The 25,801-nt window shown below is 28.2% G+C and overlaps 2 protein-coding genes across 3 annotated transcripts; one reads left to right on the plus strand and one right to left on the minus strand.

The window, feature by feature from the left end:
* Positions 1-1,210: 1,210 nt before the first annotated feature.
* On the plus strand, positions 1,211-11,560 carry LOC112687996 (sialin-like). Its single transcript, XM_025561006.1, has 9 exons — positions 1,211-1,215; positions 1,273-1,507; positions 4,570-4,803; positions 5,595-5,784; positions 6,403-6,527; positions 6,630-6,779; positions 6,877-7,009; positions 7,906-8,150; positions 11,339-11,560. The coding sequence occupies exons 1-9, from the start codon at positions 1,211-1,213 to the stop codon at positions 11,558-11,560; spliced, it is 1,539 nt and encodes a 512-aa protein (XP_025416791.1).
* Positions 11,561-12,986: 1,426 nt separating this feature from the next.
* LOC112687913 (PRADC1-like protein) lies at positions 12,987-14,659 on the minus strand. 2 transcript variants are annotated; one of them, XM_025560899.1, is made up of 5 exons: positions 14,249-14,659; positions 14,037-14,173; positions 13,768-13,886; positions 13,532-13,702; positions 12,987-13,371 (listed from the first exon to the last, which is right to left on the minus strand). In XM_025560899.1, the coding sequence occupies exons 1-5, from the start codon at positions 14,322-14,324 to the stop codon at positions 13,251-13,253; spliced, it is 624 nt and encodes a 207-aa protein (XP_025416684.1). In that variant the 5' UTR covers positions 14,325-14,659; the 3' UTR covers positions 12,987-13,250. The 2 variants fall into 2 exon arrangements, with proteins under 2 accessions (XP_025416684.1, XP_025416685.1); XM_025560900.1 differs by having other exon boundaries at positions 12,991-13,371; positions 13,532-13,699; positions 14,249-14,658.
* Between the last annotated feature and the right edge of the window lie 11,142 nt (positions 14,660-25,801).

The raw sequence follows: 25,801 nt of genomic DNA on the forward strand, positions 1-25,801 counted from the left end.
TGGTACAGAAATATATTAGATATATGGGCAGATGATAAGCTAAATTAAAAAGTGATACGCCCAACCCCGGGAGGTGCTCAGAAATTTTGAGGTTTAAAGTGGAAATTTTTGTTTATAGATGGTTGCTATTAGTTTCAATAATAATAATAATTAGTGCGAATTATTTATAGTTATTATTTTTACTATTTATTTTATTTATTATTTATTATTATTATTACGATGCAAATTGAGATACCACACTTGCTAATGCATCGAATAATGATGGGCCACAGCAAATACGCACTTCATTTGCTTCTCATCAAATCCAAAAGATCTTTGAAATAAAATTAATTATTTATTAAATTAATTAAATTATAAATTATAAATTATTATTAATTATAAATTAATTATGTATCAATAAATGTACTGGTATGCCTAATAAATTTTAATTTATTTAACTAAAATGTACACAAAAAATAAAAAGATGAAAAAATATAATGACCTTAATGATCACATCACTTATATAATTTTATTATAGTATTTAAATATTATAAAATGCACTGCACATCAAAAAATCAATTAGTATAGTTTCATTTTAATATAGCAAATTATTATTAAATTTTTTGCGCGATAGGTAAGATGACGAATCTTGGGGCTCTAACCTTTCCTGCCCTACCTTCTTGTCGGTCCTAAATACAATTGTTTTTTTCTTTAATGTTTAATCGCATTTGTAGCTAAATTTATTGTTGGAAATTAGATTTTTGAAGAGCGAAGAATTTTTTTCTACATCTAATGTTATTACAGTATATATGTAATAAACGAGATAAACATTTTGTACTTAATTTTTTAGTGGTTTTTAATACTTAATTTAAATTGTTTTTAAAAAAAGTTAATTATTTATTGAATTTAGCGTTCATGTTCTTAAAATCTTAAAATGCGCATTAAAAAAAAAGTATTATTTGATTCTGTAGAATATGAATCAAATTCGTATCTGAATTAAATCGAATAAAAATAAAATATGCTTAAATATCTGAGCCCTACTAATAATTTACAGCAAAATTAAATCAATGGATATTGTTTTACTTAATAATCATCGACTATTGCGTTTTGTCAACGGACGACCGCAGCCGATGTTCTCGAGAAACAGTGTTCTACCTACATTATAATTAACTCGTATTAGTTATGAATTAGGTATAACCGATTGATACGACGATTGTACGGATCGCTTAAAATGGTGTACAGATCTTATAACTGTCCTACCGTGTGTTGTTTTTATTTTTTTGTCATTTAAAGCCCTGCGTCACGGCATATATTTTTGGTGTGTACAGAACCAGCTGCCAGGCCCAAGTTATGGGGATCCAGCCGCCTGTCCGTGTCGTTTAGCGTTTTCCTGGCCGCCGTCCAGACGGCTATGCTCAGGGACAACCTTGGAATGGCGTTGGTATGCATGTCCCGGCCAACGGGGAATTTGACGTGCGACGTGAACGATGCCACCGTGCCGACGTCGCTCTGGTTCCCGTACAAACACGTACAGAAGCCGTAACTTAGTATTTGGCATACGGATTAGATTAAAAAAACACCCATTAGTTGGTTTGCCGTTAGTGTATAGGGCAGGGGTTCCCAATTCGTGGTACGTGGAAGGCTCGTAGGTGGTACGCGAAGAAATGTTTTGGTATAATTATTATTATTATAACTTGCATTCAATATTATTTAGTTTAGTTTATTTGATATTGTCTGATTTTATAAATATCGATGACATTGGGTTGCTTGTAATCGTAGCAATTTATTTTTGTTATTTTTTATTCAGCCTGATATTGATGTTCTTGTTCAAAATGAACAACAATGAATATCACATTAAATTTAAAAAATATAATTGTAATCTAAATATTAAGATTTAATTAAAAATTGAGATTTTTTTTTACTTCATAAATTTCCAATAGTAAAAAATGTTAAATTAATGAATTATAAAAATATACGCTGGAAAAATGTTGACTTTTAATTAAGTTTTAGAACTAAAGTGGTATGCGTATTGATTATAAAAGTGTCTGATGGCAGTGGCGTAACCAAGGGGGGGCTAAGGGGGCTATAGCCTCCCCCATGGGCCGTGTTTATATGTATAATGTATCTTGACTATTTAATAGAATCAATGCTCGTTTTAATCAAAGGTTTATTGATGTTATGCCACTTGAAGGACTTATTCCGGCCAATTTAAATGTGTATGATGATATAAATATTATAAAAGCTGCTAAAATGTATGTCCAAGATCTCCATGATGAAACCTCGTCTACAATCAGGGCTGACCTGTTCATATGGAGGCAACAATGGAGTCAAAATACTATTCCAAAACCGAATTCTGCTCTTTATTCACCCTCTCATCGCACCAATCTTCGACCTAACATTAAAATACTTTTACAATTATTCGCCACGTTACCAGTTACCTCTTTCACTCCGGAAAGAACGTTTTCAGCACTTAATCGCTTAAAATTTTTTTTAAGAAGCACCATGTCGGAAAACAGACTGAATGGGGGTTAGCTATGGCTAATATAAATAAAAAAGAGCAATTCCATGAAAGTGAAATAATATCTGAATTTGCCAGAAATTCGCCTAAGAGAATGCAGCTGTCAGAGTGGAGCAAGTGACTGAACACTGAAACCAAAATTATTATTATTATTATAAATTACATATTAATAAATATTTTTAAAACTATACTAAAATGCTTGAATTACGTTTAGAAACTTGGAGGTAGATGATGGGGGGGGGGGGGGGTTAAGGATGAATTCTCATATCCTCTCTTACCTTACTTATTCAAAAAAAGTGCTTAGTCCCCCCCATTTAAAAATCCTGGCTACGCCACTATCTGATGGTACTCGATGTTAAAAAGGTTGGGAACCCCTGGTATAGGGATGTTGTCTGCGTTAAGGGTGCCGGAACGCCGATATTATTATTATTATTATTGTCACTGTCAATCGTTCGTCAGCAAATTTTTGGGGCCACGGACGAAGGTTTTTTTCCGAGAAGCGATGAACGTTCAGACTTTTCCCGGTCTGTGACCGCTGGCAACAGTCTGAGATGATTATTCATAAAGTTTAATGAAAGCTCAATTAGATCAAGTGAAATGTTCTAGAAATTCCACATTATTTTGACATAATTGTAATTAATTCATGTGAGTGCCTACTAGGATCCAACTCGGATTAAGGATAAATGTTTTTTTTCTTTTTTATTTACGAACACCTTTTTAATTTCTGGTAGTTATACGCTGCTGTTTAACGCCTCTATTGACTGTATTAGTCAAACGATCTTGTGCAGAAGCAATCCATACCTACATGTTTTAACAATAAAATGTTATGTCATAACGCTAAAAATAAAATGTTCATTCATAGTAGGTCAGAATAACAAATAGACAAAGCATTTTTATCTTATAAGCAAGTGGCGGCAACAGTCTATAAATTGTAAGCTTTAGATGAATTAGATCACTTGGGTAACTGTTACTGTTAACTCTGATGGATATTAAAAAAAAAAGTACCAAGAAAAATGCACCCGGAAAAAAAGTACCTGAACAAAAAAGTATCATATTGAAACAGTTGCTTATCACCTGTTTCTTCGGTTAGGAATAATAACTCCGCTGCGTAAAGTAATAATCTTCTTTGTTTAATTCTAAGTGAAATCATTCTAAATCTTATTTGTTTTTTTAGGAGTTCCGCTAGCCTATTTACAATGAGACTTTTTTTCCGGGTACCCTCTGATGAGGCCCTTTTAGCATATTTACGTAATAATAAATCGGGGTGGTTATTGAAGTAATTTTAAAGTTGTAATCGCATATTCGATTTTAATTTTTTCGAAATTCAATCGATATTTTAACATCCTCTATTACATTATACGTACCTAACATAGTTATATATAGTGATCAGATCTTAAGATCTATAGTCATACCAAATTTTATTATTTAAAAATATGATTAATTTTATTATAATTATATATAATTATGAGGAAATTAAGATTCCATAGACTTATGTCGTAAATAATATATTTACATATAGACAAAGCCGGATTGATGACCTTATGATAATAAAGTACAAAGTGTTCCTAATCAGTTACATTGCTGTATACGAGAACTCAAAAATTATCTTTCAAAAATCCCTCTTTATCCAACCCGCTCACACTCCTTAATCTTCATACCAACACATCTCACAAATCACAATCATAATCACCCTATCCATAGAATGCTACGCTTCCTCAACTCCCGTTCTAACAACCAATATCAATAAATCTCCAGTTCAAACTTTTAATAATTACCTAAACTCACTCCTTTTCTTTCCTAATTATTATCATTAAATTATTGTAAACACATTATTATATCAAATCATTGTACACAAAACACTCCACTGTAATCTATTCTCTTTGTAATTGCTGAAAAAATGGCGTTTAAATAAATAAATAAAAATAAAATTATATTATAATAAAATACACATTTTGTACCCTAGGCTGCCTATTATAGGCATTGACAGTTATATGAGGAATCCGGTTATGTCTTCATTGACATTGCTAATTAGTGAATTACAAATCACAACTTTTTTTATGCGACTCATGCAGAATTGCGAGTTCGACTGGGACTCGAAGACGCGGGGTCGTATTCTAGGCGCATTCCTGTACGGTTACATATTGACGACAATGGTGGGCGGCTACGTAGCGAATAACTACGGCGCAAAAGTTCCGTTCATAGGTGGTGGCATCGGAAACATTGTCTTCCATTTGATGTGCCCGATGGCGGCTATGGTGCACACGGAGTTGTTTTTCGCGTGCCGTTTTCTCCAAGGGATGTTCACGGTATCATAAAATATTATCGTTGTCAATCACAGCTACATGGTCCGGATGCCGAGGCCTTAACTACGTAGTTACACTCGCCCTCCCTCCTCGGATGTTGATGGATTTCTCATTTCCCTTTCCCGAATGTTATCGACGACGCTTATTAGATCCCAATAGCTCTTATTCCAATAACGTGTCCAAACAGCATACGAATCTGAATTACGTCATGTGTTTCCGTGCATTTTCCGAAAGGATTGAATGTATTTGGTTGTTTTCTTTGTTTTGGAATACATTTATTATAAATACATTTTGTTCGGCTAAAAGTTTGGTATACTTTTAAAGGTGCGTAAAAGTATACCAACAATTTATGTTTTCACAAACTCTTGATATTTTTATATGACTCAACGCCTTCTTACTATGCCAAAAATATAGAAGCGGATAAAAAATAAAAAAAAAAAAAAAATAAAATACGTCGTACAAATAATGTAAAAAACAACAAAATCTATTTTTTAGAATCAAAATTATAACAGATTATTATCAATTGCATTGATAATATAACATAAATTTAATATTTTTTTAATAAAAAGTAATTTTATAATAAAAGCGGAAAAGTAATCCGACCTTTATTCCATTTGGAAAGATATTGTGAAGGTTTATCAAACAGCTATTTTGTAGAATATAATTTTGTTTTCTGATCTTAAATTAACTTGTTAAGCGTATTTTATATAGTTTTCATACCATCAACATTCGAGTTCTAGTATAAATAATAAATTCATAAATTATATTCTACGTGAACTTGTTGTATTTTCCAGGGCTTAACGATGGGTCCGTATTTCCAACTATTCAGCTCGTGGGCTACTGAAGAGGAGGCTTCGACTCTGCTTAGCTTCGGCTTCAGCGGTTTTTCTTTTGGCACTATTTTGAGTTATCCATTGAGTGGCCAACTTTGTACTTTAAATATAAACGGTTTTGGAGGGTGGCCTTTGATATTTTACGTACCAGGTAAAAGTATTGCCAGTCGTCTTTAATGTTTCATAGACGACTTGTCCATAGATAGTTATTTTCCGGTTGAAATAAAATGCGGATGGAGAAGACTTCAACCGATTTGAAAAATGTATTCCAATTGCTTGCAAACGTAAAATATTCAGTTGTTATCATGGCCACCATTTTTGTTTTACATGATTTCATGATTCTTTATTGAGAAGTTAAAACTTGTAGTGTATTTTTTTATTTCTACCCTATATTAATTATTTAGAAATAAATACTGCGCTTTTGATAGTTTATGTTGTTGGTTCGAAAACAATAAGAAATGAAAAAAATAGCGTTGCTAGTTGTTTCATTGTTTATACTCTACACATACGAATTTATTTATTAAATTTAAAAATTACATTTTCAATAATCCATTAAAAATTATTTTTAATTTTATTTAATCGGTCGGGTAAAGTACAAAAATTTGGTATAAAAATCAACTGAAACTATTGTATGCCCTTTTCCTATGTAGTTATGAACCTGTAATGCCACTTTAGGATCATGAGCTATACCCCCACAGTTATATACATGTTATATTTATTGGATGGAAATTTACATTTACTTAAGTATTTTTAATGTTATGAATTTCAGCTTTGATATCCATTCTGTTCGTTATTTATTGGTACAATTATTTGTACAATGAACCCGAAAGTCATCCAAATATATCTTATCCAGAATATCTTTACTTGTTAGAGAACGTCGATATATCTGATGAGGTATACTATAGTTTTTGTCAAAATCATAATTACTTTCGGAACCACACTAGCAAACGCATTACATTTCTATTAATTCTTCGGTGTTTTATCTATGTAATATAGCCTTCAGCGGTACCGTGGATGTCCATATTTACATCGATGCCACTAATCGCGTACGTAATATATTTCTCAACATTTTTGTGGAACCTTTTCACCGTGATGAACAATATTCCACTGTTTTTGCAAACCATGTTGGACATTAAATCTAAAGAGGTACCTAAATCAACATACAACACCAATAACCATAGTATACAGTTTTGTAACTGTAAATAATACAATTATTCGTTATTTATTTATTTTTATTTTTTAGTGTGGATATTTGTTTAGTATACCGTTTACAATATCATTTATAACTCGGATTTTCAACGGGAAAACATATCCAATGGTTAAAAACTATTCAGGATTATCGAACACTACATGTAGAAAACTGTACTGTATCTTTGGTAACGTATATTAATTAATAAATGGCTGTCATTGAAATAGAACTATTTAAAAGTCTGGTCTGCTCAGTGCCGTAGCAACCAAACATTACGCTCGGGGCGAAACTTCAAAATGTGCCCTTATGTATTTTTAATTTAAAAATATTATGCTTATTGGATATTATTTTCAATGATTGCTTAAATTAATATGAGAACATTAAAGATTTTGTAAACAAAATATAGGACGTTGACCATTGTAATTTTTAACATTAAATGCAAGATTTTAATTTTTTGCGTTCTCCCTAGAGTTGCACCCGGGGCGTATGCACCGATCGCCACCCCCTTACTACGGCCTTGGGTCTACTAACCGTATTTTTCCAAATACTTTATACTAACATAGACTAATGAGAGTTACACTTAATCGATTTCTCGACTTAGTTCCTATACTGCTTTTTGCTAATGTATTTTAGTTGAAAAGCCCGTTTGTTTTTCAATAAAAGAACTAATTCAGATTGCAATCAATAATAACATCTTTATTTATCATTTATTTACTAAACACATCGTTCGTATACGTTGGACATACAATTTACTTAAGTAAATACTCGTCTTTTGCTTTTCTTTTTGAAATCGAATATATTTTTTAAGTACCTACTACATTTACATTTGCGCTACTAGTATAGTATTTTTTTAAAATCGGGCGTCAAATGAAATTATAATATTGACATAATACGAGTGTTAATTTTAGATACCTAACCTATTTTAATAGTTAAATTAATTAAAGATAATTACAAAAAAAATAAAAATATTCAATATAATTTAATATAAATATATAAAAACATAAAACAGCATATTAAGTAGAGTTATGTATTATAAATTATAGATACTATAATAGCATGTATTATTAACGTGTACCATTACAGGAAGTCTGATGGTCATTATGTCATTTTTGACTATTATTTATGTTCAAGATGTTACTAAGTGGCATGTTATTGCTGTTATAACAGCTAACCTGGCTTTGGGTGATTTTGCTTATACTGGAGGATTCTTTCCAACATTACTTGACATTGCCCCCAACTATGCTGGTTTATTGTCCGGTATTACTACATTTATTGCGTTTTCAGCTGCCTGTCCAGCAACATTTATTAACAGCATTATTATTCAAGAGGTAAGAATAATTTGTAATATTATTTAGCTATTTATTCTTTATTTGTATCGAAATAATCTTTGTGTTTATTCCTGCATTATATGAAATATAATACATTATTACAATATTATAATGAAACTACATAAGCAATATATAGCAATATATAGTAGGTTGATTTTGATTATTATTTAATATATAAGTTCGAACATTGATTAAATAATTTATTTTATTTTAATAGTATTTAATAATAATATATTAATAATATAATAATATTTTAATAATATTTAATTTATTTAATTTATTTTAATTCATTTTATACGAACTTAGCAATCATAACCATATTTTTAATTTTTTAGGGAGTTTAATAATTTAAATAATATAATAACTATATATTATATATAATATAATATAATAACTCATGGGGAGAAGATAAATTATAGTTTAATACACTTGATGGATTTCATCACACTTTCTTGTAAATCCAGAAAAATGTTTTATATAATATATTATTTGTCTTTAATTGTTATGGTAATCTAGACAGTAAACACTTTCCATAAATATATTTTATATTCCTATTCTTATTGATTTATTACGAAAAAATATTTATTGTAAAACCAGCAGTATTCAAATTAAAGACGTCTAAGAATAAAAAATTTCTAAACCAATTTACCTAGGTACACCATTTTGTTTCTACAAGAAAATAAGTGATATTAACAGTTTGTTTTAATTAGATGTTTTTTTTTATAAATATATAATTATGTGCTTTTGTTGGAGTGTTAATATAGTATTATAATTTTTTTTTTATTTATAATAAATAGTATCATATTAAACATTACCGTTGACCGAAAATTATTTCATTCAATAGTTGTATAGTACCATTGTCGAGAATGGTGTCGTTGCGGTCATAAGTAGTTTGAGAACTGTATAACCATATTTTGAACGCCATAATAAATTAATTTTAAAATAATCATAAGCGCAGGCAAGACTAAGGAAACAAATATTTTCGACATGGTTGCCGACAAATTTATGAAAATATTTGCCTGCAATTAAATGACTGAGTGGCAGTAGTCTTCAAAAGGTGTTTATCAACATTTTCGTCGAAAATGTATCGGTACCTACGTCCAGACCAGTTGATTCAAGGCGTATAAAATTGAAGTAATTTGTGTCCACTGGTTATAGTAAAGAATCAAGAATCACGTAAACTCCATGTATATATTTAATTTTACTCATATAATAACGCCGCTATGGAGTTGACTTAAGAAAAAGTTTGTCAGTTTGTCATACGCAGGAAATTTTTGAAGTTATTTAAAAAAATATAAAATGTATTAAGACAAATCTTACATAATTATAGGTTTATACTACATAGTATAACTCAATTCTCCAGGTACATCATTGCCGCGTAGATAACTATCAAATAGTTTTCATTATGTTTCGATTAACTACATTTCCTAGTTATATTTTCGTATTATTACAAATAATAAAATAATTTTAGTTTTTTATCATTGAAAGTACATTAAATTACATTTTGTATTAACTTTTTAAAATTACTCTTGGTTCTTGGATGCTTATTATATTAGAATATATATTAGAAAGAATATATTATTTAAAATTATGAATTTAGTACACATAAAACCGTTGTATTAATTACGCAACTAATATATGAACACAAGACGAATGACGTTACACAGGTGTTTTTATTTCTGAAATTTTCTATGCAACTCATTAGGTAAATAAAAAAATCGATTCTATAGAATTTTTACTAAAATGTTTTTTTATATTTCTGACGCAAAAGTGAACTTACTGTTTACTTAAAAATGAACATTAAATTAAGTGCAAATTGTAGTGAACTATTCAGGGACGCAATTTCAATGAAAAAAACTGGGGGTGCTGAAGCTTTTCTATTTTTTTCATGTTCATTAATGGTTGTAGACGCCCTAAACCCGTACAATTCAACAGTTACTAAAATGTTTGACAAACATTTGAATATTTCTGAATTTAAATTGTTCACTTTGATTTTATATTTTTATTGCGTGTATAATGAATTTCCCTTTTGTAAACATAAATGTTTCATCACATAATCACTTTAAGATTCTGAGTGAAGCGAAATATATTATGGTTTTATATAGTACTCGACTTGGCAAAATTAAAAAAGGGGGACTCTATTTACTTTAAAAAAAGATAACGTCCCCAAAACTGGCTGAGCGTTATGAATATAGCGTAATAATAGTAGGGGGACGCTAAAATTTCTGATAATTAGTTTAGTTGGGGTACTTCGTCCCCCCTCAAGTCGAGCACTGGTTTTATAATGATGTTTGTATTTTATTTTTTTAACACTTTTTCGGATAGAAATACTGGCCCAGAAGTTTTTTCTAGGAACTTTTTAGATTTTAAATTGGCATGTGGTGGTATTTTAGATAGGTAATTTTTTTAAATCTTAATAGTTTTTCCAGGCGTGAGGAAAAAACTGCCTTGAAATGGTAAAAATACGCTGTAAATAAGGTTTTAACTTTTCAGATTTTAGTTATTTAGTCATAATTTCAAAAGTAATGTGGCTAGAAACTTGAAACTTTTACCTTATATCAAAGATATTTAATTTCGTATTTGATAACATTTTTAAAAATATAGAACTTTTAAATTTAAATATAGAACTTTAAAAATACCTTATTTTTTTAAAGTTTTTATGTAATAACATTTTTATTTTTGGATGTTAAGTAAAAATGTAATATCACTTTACTCATATACGAGTACTAACTTATTTACTTATACTGAAAACATTTTAAAAATCGTTAATATGAAATTTATTTCATAAGCGCTTAAGTAAATTATTATATTTACGATTTTAACGGATTTTATTGTTTTTACATCAATTTTTAACATTTTTATTAAAAAAATTTGGTCCATCCAATCATAATGAAACTCTAAATACAAATAAATATTTAATTAAAAAAAAAGTTTTCTTCGTCAATCAATAAAATGTTAAAGTAATGTTATAAGTATTTAAATGTAAATTAACATTAATACATTTGAGGGGGTTAATTTCAAAAATGGGGGTGCTAAGCACACTCAAGCCCCCTCCAAATTGCGCATATGGAACTATTACTCGTTTCTATAACTATATAATTTTATAAAAATCGTAAATTCTAACTGTGGAATAAAAACAAGTTGTAACTCAACTATTTTTTAAAATGTCATTATTTTATATTTTGTAGAATACCAAGGAAGAATGGAATTTAGTGTTGTGGATTATTGTATCCATGTCCACATTTGCTTTGGTATTTTATTTAATATTTGGATCAGCATCCTTGCAACAATGGTCTGTTAGAGAACAAGAAACTCCCGAAGGAGGCATTTCACATTCAACGTCGCTATTGACTCAATCATATAGACAATCTAGAAATTTGTCATTGTTACATACATCAAATATTTACTAATAATTAAATTCTCAACTATTATTTCCACGTTATCGTCCCTAATATATTATTTTTAAACGTGTTCAATTGTAATAAATAATATTGGTTAAATTAGAATTAAATCATAGTTATTGCTCATTTCCAATAAATTAAGACTGGTACATTATCTATAATTCTAGTAGGATTATTCCTTAGTTTAAGATAATTAACAAAACCGTGCTAATCACTACTGTTATTTAGGAGAAAATAAAATTACAATTCATAAAAAAAAAAAAACTCTTTATAGTGTTTTAGATTCAGATTGAATTAAAGAATATCGTGGTTTCACAATAAAGTTTTTAGTCACAGATACTTTTGGGTAATATATTTGCACCTAAATTTCTATTTTAGTATTTTGTTAAATCTGATATTCTACTATTTATTATTCATTTATGATTTCCAAAAAACTTGGGAGTACAAAATAAAAAATTTGATCCAATGAGGATTTATACATATTTTGACAAAATATGTAACATTGCACGGAAGACATTTTTAAAAATTTTAAAAACAAAATAAATAAATAATAATAAATCAAATATTTTTGGGGTGTGAGCCAGTTCACCTTTTTATGGTGCACCTTGGGTAACTCTAAATGAACTGGGACGCACTTGGGCTATGGTAAAATATGACCTTTTTTCCTTGGAATGCACTCAGAATTTTAAATGAGGGTCATTACAGGATGCATACGAGTGCCTTCCTCATAATTCATGTAGGATACAATAGTTAGTAGGTGATAACTTTTAAAAATATTTGTAGCTATTTATAAGTGAAAATACTATGCCAAAAGAACAAAGGATTAACACCAAATTTATTATTTGTTAGATATTTTTTAGGTCTTAGACTTTTCATTCAAAATGTAATACTTAAAGTATGAAATTTAATTTTATTGACAGTAAAAATCACTGAATTTCTTATACTAATTATCAATTACAAATTATATCCTGAATGGTAATTTTATTGCTAACTCTAATTTGACATCTGGTGACGATTGTCATAAATCTCCCTAATTCTTATACCACTTTAGTTCTTAGTAGAAAGGCTATTAATTTTAAATCCTTATCATAAAACTTATACACCATATAAGATCAGTTATAGTTAGTAGGTGAGAGTAATTGTTCATTTAATAGTACAAATTTTATCCTTACATCCAATATATTAATGCATTATATTTATTGAAACATGGTCAAATGCATAATATTAATTTATTAATATATAACTTATAATTGGTAGTTTTGTAATGTAACAATATAATTATGTTTATAAATAGTGTGATTTTTTAAAAGCATCACTGGGAACTTCATAACTATTAATATATCACTGATTCAAGTACACAATAAATACAATTTTATAAAATTTAATTAAAAAAAAAAATTACTAACTAAAGTATAACTCTTACAAATACATATTAAAAATAATTCCCTGTTCAAAAAGACCTTGTAATAAAATTATTGTCTATAACAGAGTGAAACTAAACTAGATAAATAAAGCTAAAATAACAAGAACAAACAGCATATAACCTTTTAGTATTCTGTATCTGATAAAAATAAAATTTCAGTATGAGTATTATTAAAATATAAAATAATAAAACATAATAAATAATAATCAAAACAAAATCACTACATAGTATTATAAAGGGATTTTTCAGTCTAGAATTCAATTGAATACTTGCAATTCAAATAGATATCCATGGGGGTTGATTGATTTTGTGTAATGGTACATAAGTCATATTCAACGGAAACACAATAGGCAGCTCTGTTACCATCAGTTCAGACATTTTAGAGTGTATCAAATGACTAAAAAACAATGCTGTAATTATTTCACTATTTTATACACAAGTATAATATAAATATTTCAATAGAGATTAAAGATTGTAAGACATGAAATTGATTTCTAATATTAACTAGAGTTCATATACTATAGTATGAGAATGTTAATTATACAAAAAGTACTTACCCAGATTTACCTACAAGGAAACCAGCAGGGATATTGGCAGACATTTCACTGTTGTCATCAATCATGTGTACATAAGCGGTATCATCATAAATGTTATTGTCAGTAATAACAATGGCTTTTGCTCCAGACAATTCTGATATTATAGTTTTCTTCAAAAAACTACACCTACTACTGGTAAAATATACATTAATATTCATAGATTTACATATGATATAAAAAAGAAGTTTATAACATACCCTCTTTTCACAAATGCAACATTTCCTTTCAGTTGCTTTGCATTGGTAGGCATCTCACAACCATGTGTTGGGTCAACAAGTACTAATTTAGTTTTCTTTGATGGAAACCTCTCTTTGTCCTTAAAAACATAAATAAACCTTTTACATACTTAAATAATTGTTTATAAGATGATATAATTTAAATAAATGTTTTAACAAACACTAATAACAATAATTCAAAGCATAAAGTAGTCATATTTAGATAAAAATTATTAATAGTAGTTAATTACAAAAGGAATGCCGAAACTTTTGGCTGGTCTTATACGATATGTATATTGTAGTTCCGGTGGATGTGTTATCTCAAAAAAGATGTCGCTTCCGTACTCATACTCTTTGGTATCGACAAAACTCGTCTCCCCATTTACAACTAAAACATTACAAGCGCAAGTTGTCAATATTATCAACTTATTAACTGTTCAACTTCTGTGTAAAATATACTTACAGTACACGTTGAAAACAATCAAAACACATAGCAGAACAGTATTTACGATAAAAACAACATTACGGATTGAAATCATTGTCACGTCTCAAATAAAACATCAACATCTAGTAAAATAATGGCACAGATTGGTGACGTACAATTTTTAAAGTGATCGTGTCCTTTGTAAAGTGCATTTTGAATATATCACATAGATAAGAACATTATTTACATTTTACCCGGGGTGTTTACAAAATGTTGTATTTATCAGGCAAACACGAAACAGACATAATGCTATATCATAGAACAGCTCATAAAATACAGTTATACGAAAAACGTAAGCGATAATTTACTGCTTTACAAACAAGTCGAAAGCTCGTAAGCAACGATGAATTTTGCGTTTATCAATCCATGATTATAGAAAATGTATACAGAAATTTTAGATCATATACAATATGATCTAAAACAGGAATACACCGCTGATTGTGCGCACGCGCGTTTTATTATCTACCATGCGCCGACTTTCTTTCCCTCGTTTTTATATCGAATTGAACGAAAACATTTACCACTCTCTGTACCAAGCACGTATCCAGGATTCATTTTCGGGAGGTTTAAAATATTTTTAATATATGAACGAAAAATACATAATTATATTATAATTTGATTGATAATATTAAACACCACAAAATATAATATAATAATTTATACGAAATATAAATAATTTAAAATAAACTGTTGAATACCATTTTAATTCATAAAGAAAGTCAACTTTACGTGGCACTCAGGGAAATGTAATGATTATTTCTTCAATATTTATTTTGATACTTTAGTGGATTGACAGTAAAGCTAAGCCTGTTTGACGATCTTCACTGCAGCTATTCTTCAAATAGGTTTTTAATCCTCTTAAAATTGAGATAGAACGTTTTGCAGACGAAGTCAACATCGGGAGTGTTGCAAGCAAGGACGTATCTAGAAATTTTTTTCGGGAAGGGTCCAAAACATGTATATTATAAGTTTATTGAATTTAGATTTTAACTTTTGATATTTGGTTAAAAATAAGACAGAAAAAGATTTAATCTTCTTATATTAAAATTAATATCATATTTTCATATAATATTATGATATACAATTAAAAGCAGTCAATGATTAATTGGAGCTTAAGTCATTTTTGACTGAAAATATTTATGTTGGTATTAAATATGAATAATTATTTTAAACATTCGTAAAATATTGAAGAAATTTCGGGGGGGGGGGGGGGGGGGGTCCAAACACCCTGGACTTTTGAAGCAGTCTAAAAATGGCAAAAAAATTGATCTCCTATAGTATTTTTCTGGCGAAACTGCTGAAATATTATTATAATAGGTAGATTGCCTAATAAATCGTGGCGTTTAAACCGTTTTATCTAATAAGCTTAATAAGTTTTCGACATCTAAAAATAATTTGTGGAATTCTTCCTCACTATTTTCATAAATTGAATTAATAACTTGCACACAGTTATTGACATATTCACAACACTCGGATATTCATCTAAATCTACATTTATTTATTGTAAAGATTTACATTAAGGCAGTGTTATAGCAAATAGTTTTTCTGTAATGTACTATGAAATTACAAATGAACTTGAGGTAATAGTTTAGATAGGTAATGTGTAATGACTAGAGGGAAATGTACAAATACTTAAAAAAAAATTGTAGTTGTACAATTATACAAATTATATTTACGCATGGTGTGTAGTTAGTTTTTGTTATATATATATAAATATATACTTACTTTAAAAATTTCTGGGGGGGGTTAAATCCCTAAAACCCCCCTAGTACACGGGCCTGCTCTGTACATTTTTTTTGCCCTGTATAAACTACATATATATATTTCTAGTTTCTAATTCAAGTATCATTTTTCTGTTTAGAAATTCTATTAACATTAATTAGTTATATATATATGCATACAACCACATATGGTTAAAATATATATTCGTGTTTATTATTCATAAATACATTATTAACACACTAATGATTTTTATATCAGAGTATTATGGTACGCATAAATTATTTAAACAATTTATATTGCAGCGAAAAACTTGTCAAATTTGGTACACACCTGTGATATTATTAAACTGTGTAATTTCCATATTATTGGACAACCCATGCCAGAGGCGCCATTTGGTGTTTTTTTTAAATGTAGTACTGGTTAATGAAAAAAAAAAAAAATGAGAACAATTTCAAAAATTATTAAATGTATTATTAAATTTCGACAAGACTCGACAAAAATCACAAACATCTACAGTATGATTGTTCTTAAAAATACATTAAATTTTTAATTTGAATACTTTAGGCATGAAAATTGAATTCAAGATTCTTCATAAGATTCTTTGTAGCCAATTAAAAATTATTAACCAAAACCCTGCAGAAAAAAAAATGTGAAAATTGATGAAAGTTGATGAAAATTCCAACAAATTTCGATTATATAATATTAGTTATTTGGGTGTTATTTTATAATTATTAATATTAGTGACTTGAAACATTTACTGAGTACTTAAATTAGCATTTTATAGATACTTTATAATTTTTCAGATATTTTATGAAATTTGTACTGTTTATAGGTATTTGAGATTTTAAATTCAATTTTAAACCTACTTTATTAAGAAATTTGGTTCTACCACTATACCAAACATTTTTATAAGTATTAAGTGATCCACCTGCATTTTTTTACTCAGAATCGTTTCTTCTTGAGCAACGGTACATTATTTTCTAGTTTAAAAATATTATAAACCCGTCCCTGAGTCTCATTCGTTTTAAAATTAAAATATGTATATTTTTAGTGAATATAAAATTGATTTTATTTTTTTATTTTTTATTTTTTAATTTATTTTGATCAAAGTTATGAATAATAAGTATTCCAGATCAATATATTTTGCGTAATAATTAAAATTATTAAAAGAAAAAGGTTATTGATTACGTTACTATATTTTTTTAAAAATTATTTATTAATAATTTAATAACAAATTCTGTAATTATATATAAACTTATATTTCTGGGATAGGGCGGTAAAAATTATTCACCTTGGGCTACAAAAACTTGAATACATCACTACTTACATCTCAAAACTATGATAAACGTTAAAAAAAAAAACTATTTTAATGTTTCAGGTGAATGATGTTTACATTGTTAAATTTATATTTTACAAGGTTAAAACTAAAACCAAAACAAGTTGAAGGAAAAGAGTAGATAGTTAAATATATATTTTTGTTTATATAATTTAAGACTTAGTTTTCACTACATTTAAACTTTAAATTATGAATAAGTTATAGGTTTTTACATTAAAGAAACCACCAGAACGATTTATTTACGGTTTATTGTACTGGCGAATTTCGGTCTATATAGGTAATACTAAGATGTCAGATTTACTTTACTATGTCTATACTTCTGGTTAATCTTCCGCGCCTACCCACGAGTCACCGAAAAGGCTATAAATTTCATAAATTCAGATTTCAATATGGCCTCTTCTAATCATCAAAATGAAAATCACTTGTGAGAGTGACCGATAGCACAAGATAATACGTAATAAACAAAGTTTTTTCGCGTGCTTGAATGTGATAATTCACGTGGTGCTTTCTAAATTATTATCGTAGATATCCATGGTTTGTCAATTGCTAATGTTTCTTTTCGTATGTAGTGCCGCATTTAATATATACACGCCCCGGGGTAAAATAATTTTTCCGCCCTTCACCCTTAACAAAAAAAAATATATATATATAAATAAATTCAAAGTTAAGCAATAAAAAAATTAATTTTATGAAACAAATTATAAATCAGTTGATTAACGATATTGTATTAGATAATTTTATAGTAATACATATCCTAATATTAACTTAATTTTTTTTTTCAGTGAATATTCCTTTCTTAAAAATATATATATAAATATTAAATTTAGAAAACGGAATTTATAATTATTATATTCATAATGATTAACAATACATGATTTTTTATTAGATTAAATATATTATATTTATTATTAATTATATATAATAAAATAATCGATATCTTATAATTTTTTTCTTGACTTTTGAGAAGAAAAATGTTCAATAATATCATTAAAATTAATAGTTTTCGTTAAATCAGCTTCAATGTTGAGGGTTGTTAATTAATTAAGACGATTTTCTTCCGTTGATGATATTAAATAAGTTTTGACCCTTTTTAATGTAGAAAATGATTTTTCCGTTGAACAATTACTTGATGGTGTACATACATAGTAGCATCCTTAGAGCAATATCAATATAAGGATATACTTCAACTAAACTATTCTCTTTTATAAATGCTAACATACATTGAACACTTTTAGGTACAATTTTACTCCTTTTGTAAACTTTTTTAATGTGACCTAAAGTGAATACCGCGTTCTGTGTACCCCAGTTTTTATTATAAACATCGAATGAAAATATAATATCTTATCGAATAATAAATGTAGTATACCTATTTTGTTATTTCACTATTAACTACGTGACTAGATATAGTATAATTTTTTTAATTTCTTATTCGATGCTCAACAATATTTTTTAAAATACTAAACAATAACGAAAAAGGTGTGAAAATTAAAAAAATTATGAACACATCAATAATAAATGTTAGAATATTTTGCCGCTCCTAAAAATTTGCCGCCTGGGGCATTTGCCCCTTTTGCCCCCCTTAAATGCGCCCTTGTTCGTATGTTCCAAAAGTTTTATTTCGTCGAAGTGAAAAATAAATGTTGGAAATTTGTTATAAGCACAATTATAATGTGCCTATACTTTATAGATTATTAATTATCATTGTTCATATGAAATTGGGAATTATGATTTAAAAAAAAAAAATAAATATTAAATAGAATGTATAACAATTGATGGAAACTAGGAATGGGCAAAAAACATTGATGTTTTAGGTCGATATATTAATGTTTCAACGTCGATGATTTGTTTTCGATTAATAGATTAAACATCGATGTTTATGTTAGAAAAGTTCGATTTATTTTTGTTTGTATTATTTTAGCATGCAGTATACAAAAATCGTTATACTTGTAAGTTCATGCACTAAAAAACGCATAAATAAGCATGCAATAATGCACTAACATTTGATCAAATATGCATTAAAAATCATTAACTATGCACGAAAAAAAAACGTTTAAAGATTTTTAAAATAATAAGAATTATCCATTTATATTTTTAAAAGTTATATTTTTTTCTTCGGTTACATTTTATTAAAATTATAATTAATGAACACACGTTGCGACGAAAATAGATGGACTCCAATAGACACGTCAATAGGAGGAGAGTGGTAGTGGTGCGCAATAACATTGTTTTCGTGGTACTTTGTCATTAAAAAATAAAAATATTGATAAAATAATAAGATTTTATAAACAAATTCGGAAAAGTAAATAAGAATGAATTCAAGCATTTATCAATCTAATTTTTTTTCTGCAAAATACGATTTCGCTGAATTTACATAAAATAATATGCGCTAATAACTTAAAAAAATCAGCTATATGTCAAATATGCCAATCACACAAAACATGCAAAAACATGTTCTATTAAATTTTAGATTTTTATTACCATTGTTATGAAACGGATTTTTATCTCAATTAGCACATTTTCGGATGTAGCAAAGGAAATATGCAAATGCATAAACATACCAGCCCTGATTATAAGTATTTAATATGTTTTTAAAAAATATAAACCATAGTATTTTAACTCTTAAATGTATTATTTAATCAAGAAAATAGTACACTGTACAGATAATAAGGTGTGCAACAGATGGCAGGTCTAGAGAATTTGCATACCCGCGGTTTTTCCGGTAATTTATATTTTCTGTTCGGGGGGGCCATCTTCACGGCCTCCCCAATTTTAAGCTAGCGACTCCAAACCTTCACAGGAATTTTGCATTTAATTTGCTATAATATGCTATGTAGTTTTCAGAATTTGTATAACTATGATTTTTCTTGAAATTAAGATAATCGTTTAAATACGAGAGTTTTACTACTTCAACAAATTTTTCATCAAGAACAAAGTGTTACAAATGTAAAATTAATTGATTCAAGGTGCAATGTTTCATTTATTATAATTAATTTATTAAAAACTGCACCTTCTGCCATCGAAAGTATTGAACGCCCAAGAACAGAATGCAAGGATAGTAGAAGGAAAATTTGCAGTCCTACAATTATATTGAAAATGGAGCATTATTTTTTCAATTTTCAAAATATTTTAAATCAATATATATCAGAATTACCTTATATATGCATTGAAGATAACTGCGATGGAATAATAAAATCTACAAGAGTAATTGAAATTAATTTATTTATTGAAACTGTTATGGTAGCTGATGGATGGACATCAATTTTCATTAAATTATTTTATTGATCGTTCTGATAAGTAAGTTTAATATTACATCTTAATTCTTATAATATTTATAAATATATTATTGTTTTATAAAATACAGCTATCTATTAAGAACTTATAAAATAAATTAAATTATTAAAACATCAATGTTCAGCTTATTCACATATAATTACATTAAATGTTTAATTTGTTCATTGTAGGTATATTCTCCAAGGAATAGTTGGATATGAGTCCGTTTTATCGCGTATGTAAGACGATTAGACAGTTGTTGGGAAATACATAATGATTTAATTCAAAAAAATTCAAAAAATTTCAAATCCTGAAAGAATTGATATAAATTCACATTTAATATATAATAATTTAAATATATATTTAATTTATATATGTGAAAATCTAAAATTGTTTTTTTAATAATTATTTTAAGTTAATGTTAAATAGATATAAGAAATATTTAAAAAAATAAATAGTTTGAGATATGTTTGTTAATCAATTATAACCGTGAAGTTGGCCCCCCCGAACAGAAAATATGAATTTCCGGAAAAACCGCGGGTATGCAAATTCTGAAAACTATATAGCAAATTATAGCAAATTAATTGCAAAATGTCTGTGAAAGTTTAGAGTCTTGATTTAGGGTGGCCTACTACCTACACAACTATTTCCCTTCAGACACGTCGACTACGTCGATTGTTTAGTTCAATTCTGGTTTTTTATGTAATTTTAAATTACTGTTTTCTTTTTTCTTTATACTTCCATCGAACATCTTCAATGATTTAGTTTATAAATCTACAAAAGTACTGTTGTTTTATAAATAATATGAGTATTGTATTTTTTTTTTTTTTTTAATATTTGTTGTAGCATATTTTTTAATCGCTACATACTAAAAATATTGTTTAAGGGGTTTAATTATTATTATTCTTCAATTTTATAATTATAATAAATAATATACTTATATACTAATTAATGTATGTAAATATAAGTATAAACAATTAGATATTTTATTTATGATGTATTTTTAATAAATTAATAAAATGCATATTGTTAATATAAATTTTGTATCCGAATAGCGAATTGAACAATTTGTGCATCAATTCCCAATGTTTTCAATCGACGTAAATAATGTGTACGTAATAAATAATAATAATATCAATAAGAAGTATGTAGTAAATTTATTAGAAAATTAAAATAGTGTTGTGTGTGGATAAGTCATTAGTGATTACTGATAAATATACGGTTAACGGGTTGTTGCAGGGAACAGTAGTGTAATCGATTATTTTGGGAATGCAGGCGGGTCGCATCCGTATAAGCGGACACACACTAACATTCATTGACTTCGCACACACTCTTAACTCAAATATTATCGGGATTGATGGGTAGCCTATACAAAACTCCTTAGGAAATGACCGACTAGAACTTTCAAAATATCTGGATTTTTTACTAAATTAGTCTGCTAATTAATCAGCTTGATCATTTTATAAGTGTTAAAAATATTCAGCCATTAGTCTATAAGTACTTTGAAGAAAGCGTAGTCTATGCAAATATTTGAAAAAATTAATTGGATATTATTATTATTTCATATGAATTATTCTATGAATATTATGAATAAATATGATGTTCAAGATTCTATAGCCACCCCTTAAATAAGATATCGAAAAATATTGATAACTAACATGAAACTGATATTTACGATATTAATTTATCACATAGTTATTCCACTTTAAATTAATGACAAGTTCGCATTCCTTTGTACTAAATACTATCATACGACCTCTTTATCTGTTTGAAAACGAAAATTCCAATACTCACTTCAATTTATCACAAGGTCATAATTAAAATATTAAGTAATTTTAATCCTATTTTGGAATCTTTAATGTATTCGTACATTGAATGTGTCTAATAGTGTGCTACAATTTATATATGCATTTTACTATTTCCATATTGGTACCAGTGGCGCCCAGACAGGTTACCAAGGGGTGCAATGCATGTGCTCTTGTCGTGGGTGAGTGCATGGGTGGGTTGGGGGGTATATAATTGGACAACTTGGATACCAAACATTATAGAGTATGGTAAACAAATAACATTACTATTATTGGAAGAAGTGTTACCCTGGTAACAGTAGTAGCCACTCAGGGGGAACTCAACGATGTGTTGAAAATAAATATAAGAAATAGAACAAATGCAAATTAAGTTTAAGTTGACTGTATAGTAAAATAATAATAATAATAATAATAATAATAATAATAATAATAATAATAATAATAGTAACAGTAATATTAATGTGAATAATAATAAAAATAATGCTTTAGGTTTGGTACCTTAGCCACTTTGGCTCAAAAACATATATAAAAAAAATAATATAATAAATGTATAATTTGGTAAGAAAAATAAATGTAACGTAATGTATAATAGAAATGTGAAAATGAGATCTTGAGATATTGCTAGATTAATTATAAACAAAGGAACTATGTAAGGCGTGTCTGCCACAAAAACGTAAAAATAAAAAATAGTCGACAAATGATACTCACAGCATTTAAGTGCAGTGGACGGTGGGTTTAATCCCTACGCTACTGCACCGGGGAATGTAAGTAATAATGAAATAATACAATAAAAAAAAAAAAAAAAAAAACAATGCTCCTCATATGTGCGTCCCACAACTACAGTTAAAGACGAAAAATTCACGCTTTGATATTCACAGCACAACGACAAATGCAAAACCACGAATCATAAAACTGCCGGTGCAAATTGACCACCTAGAACTAGGGAACACAAATTAGAACAATAGTGACTGTTGTCACGAACGATATTTACCGGGCAGTTATTCACAATATTCACAAGAAAAGGTGGTTTTGATAAACTTGAGAAACAGAACGAAAAACGTTGAGAAGATGAAAATTTGATGTGCACACCATGAAGACACAAAAACGAGAGAGAGACGGTGCCGACGACATTTACCACGAAGGCTCTGGCCACCGGACACCACAATGAAGATAAAATGCCTCAGTGCCACCACACAAAATTGAAAAACACTCAAAATTAATGAACTTTGTGGTACTGAGAGCATGACTTGAAACTTACGCGAAACATAAGCGATAAAATTTGAAAACGCGGAATAACGAACATTTCCATGCGATGATAACAGCTAGATTACATACCCGGCCGGTCGCGCACGGAGGCTTATCACCACCGCCGACGAGGACCGCGGATACGCAATGCACCGCTACGCGTCGCACGAAAATGATGACATGAACAAAATTTACAAAAAACAATATTGACGCGAACAATTATAACACAAACATTATACCTATACGGTACTGGGTATAGACATTTTAATTTTAATTAATTATAATAAAACTTAATTTCTTAAATTTATATTTGTTTTCAGAGTTAATAACAGTTACAGACAACAATTTAAACAAAAGTTTTTTTTTTTTTTTAAAAAAAAATGGTGGGTGGGTGGGTAACTTTTTTTAGTTGCATGTGCTCTCAAAATACTTCTATGTACCACTGATTGGTACTATAAGTTATGATTTATTGTAGTGATCTGGATGGTTAGATATAATTTATATAAATATTTTGAATAATTAACATTGATACGTTTGTAATTTTTAAAAAATAATCGATAATTTAGTGTTTGTATTTGTATTTTGTAAGCTAGGTTCTATGTTTTGTTTTTTTAGTATGGATGATTGAATAACTATATTGTAGGAAGGAAAATTTTAGATAAGGGAGTTTGGATAATTAATTAATTTGTTATTGAATAGATTGTATAAAGTACTAATGCGCAATAGAGATATTAATTGACAGTTGGTAAGTGGGAGCCATTATGTAATGAAGTATTTCTCTATACTACAGGACACTTTAAAGTCTGTGTAAACAGTCAAAAAAAAAATAGTAACAGTATAGTAATAAAAATAGTATTCATTAAATATAATCTAATTTTATATATTGTATAATAATACTTGTACCAATGATTATAAATTTTAAAGCTTAAAAAAATAATTTCAATAATAATGATACAATTTTATAGGTAGCTTTTAATCAAATTGTAAATTATAACTAGGTTTGGTATATTATACTTTAGGCGAACCACCGAAAGTTTTGGTATCTAGTTTTATTACAATTAATATGAAAATAAAAATAAAACAGAAATGTACGTTTTGAATCAATTAAGCCATTCTGTCATGATAGTATATATAGTAGCCTATAGGCTTTAATGCTTACTTATAATTTAACTATATTTTATGTCATATTGTATAATACTGTATGAAATCCTAGGACTTTAACGAAGTTTAACAGGAAAAGGTCAAAGACACGGTAATCATGCGTGTTTAAAATTACATTGGTTAATTAGTGATTAAAATGTTATAGAATATTTCAGTTCAAATAATATAATATGCTTATACCTAGAAAACTAAATGGATCGAGCCTAGATATAGGTACATATAAATATAAATGCTACAATGTCAACTTCTTTGCGGACACTGCTGTAGTCATATACTTTCAGGGTTAATTACGTTTTTATAGAATTTTAAACATTAACATTTTCACGAGTTATATTGATTCCGTAGATATCAACTGTATACTTAAGTGCATTACACACTAGGCGGTTTATCCGCACGCAAATGCGATTATAATACACCGCAATTAAAAATTGTCTCATTGTCCACTAGTCGGTTTGTTCGCTCATGAACGTGATTTGAAATCGCCTGTGCCAACAAAAAAAAACCCCGCCAACATTTGATGAATAAAACGTTTGATGCGAATATTCCCAGTCAATGTGTTTAATATTAGCGGTTAAAAGCGAACGTTCGCCCCTAAAATTAACCATGCGCGTTGGAACGCGGACGTCCGTGAATTTAAAATCGCGCGGTTTTTTTAGAGTGAATATATCGACTTAATTATAGCTGTTTAAATTCCAGCGAATAGTCACGATGGTTTTTAACCGTGTCCGTGCGTAAATAAACCACTTAATGTGTAATTTAAAATTTACACTCGAATTTATGAAAACGAAACATTTACAGTGAAAATTATTTTTATGTGAATATCATAGCATTATTTTAGACAAAGAGGCCATTGATTAAAGCGAGTAATTTTTTCATAAATGTTCTTAGTTTTCAAGTATTAAAATGTTGCAAACTTCATTTCATTAAATCGTTAATTAGGCTCAAAACAGTTTGAATAAAGTTTATTCATTTTTTTCAATAATTTCCCTTATT

The sequence above is a fragment of the Sipha flava genome, unplaced genomic scaffold, assembly GCF_003268045.1.
Source record: "Sipha flava isolate LNK unplaced genomic scaffold, YSA_version1 36_pilon_pilon, whole genome shotgun sequence".
In the NCBI taxonomy this organism is placed as follows: Eukaryota; Metazoa; Arthropoda; class Insecta; order Hemiptera; family Aphididae; genus Sipha; species Sipha flava.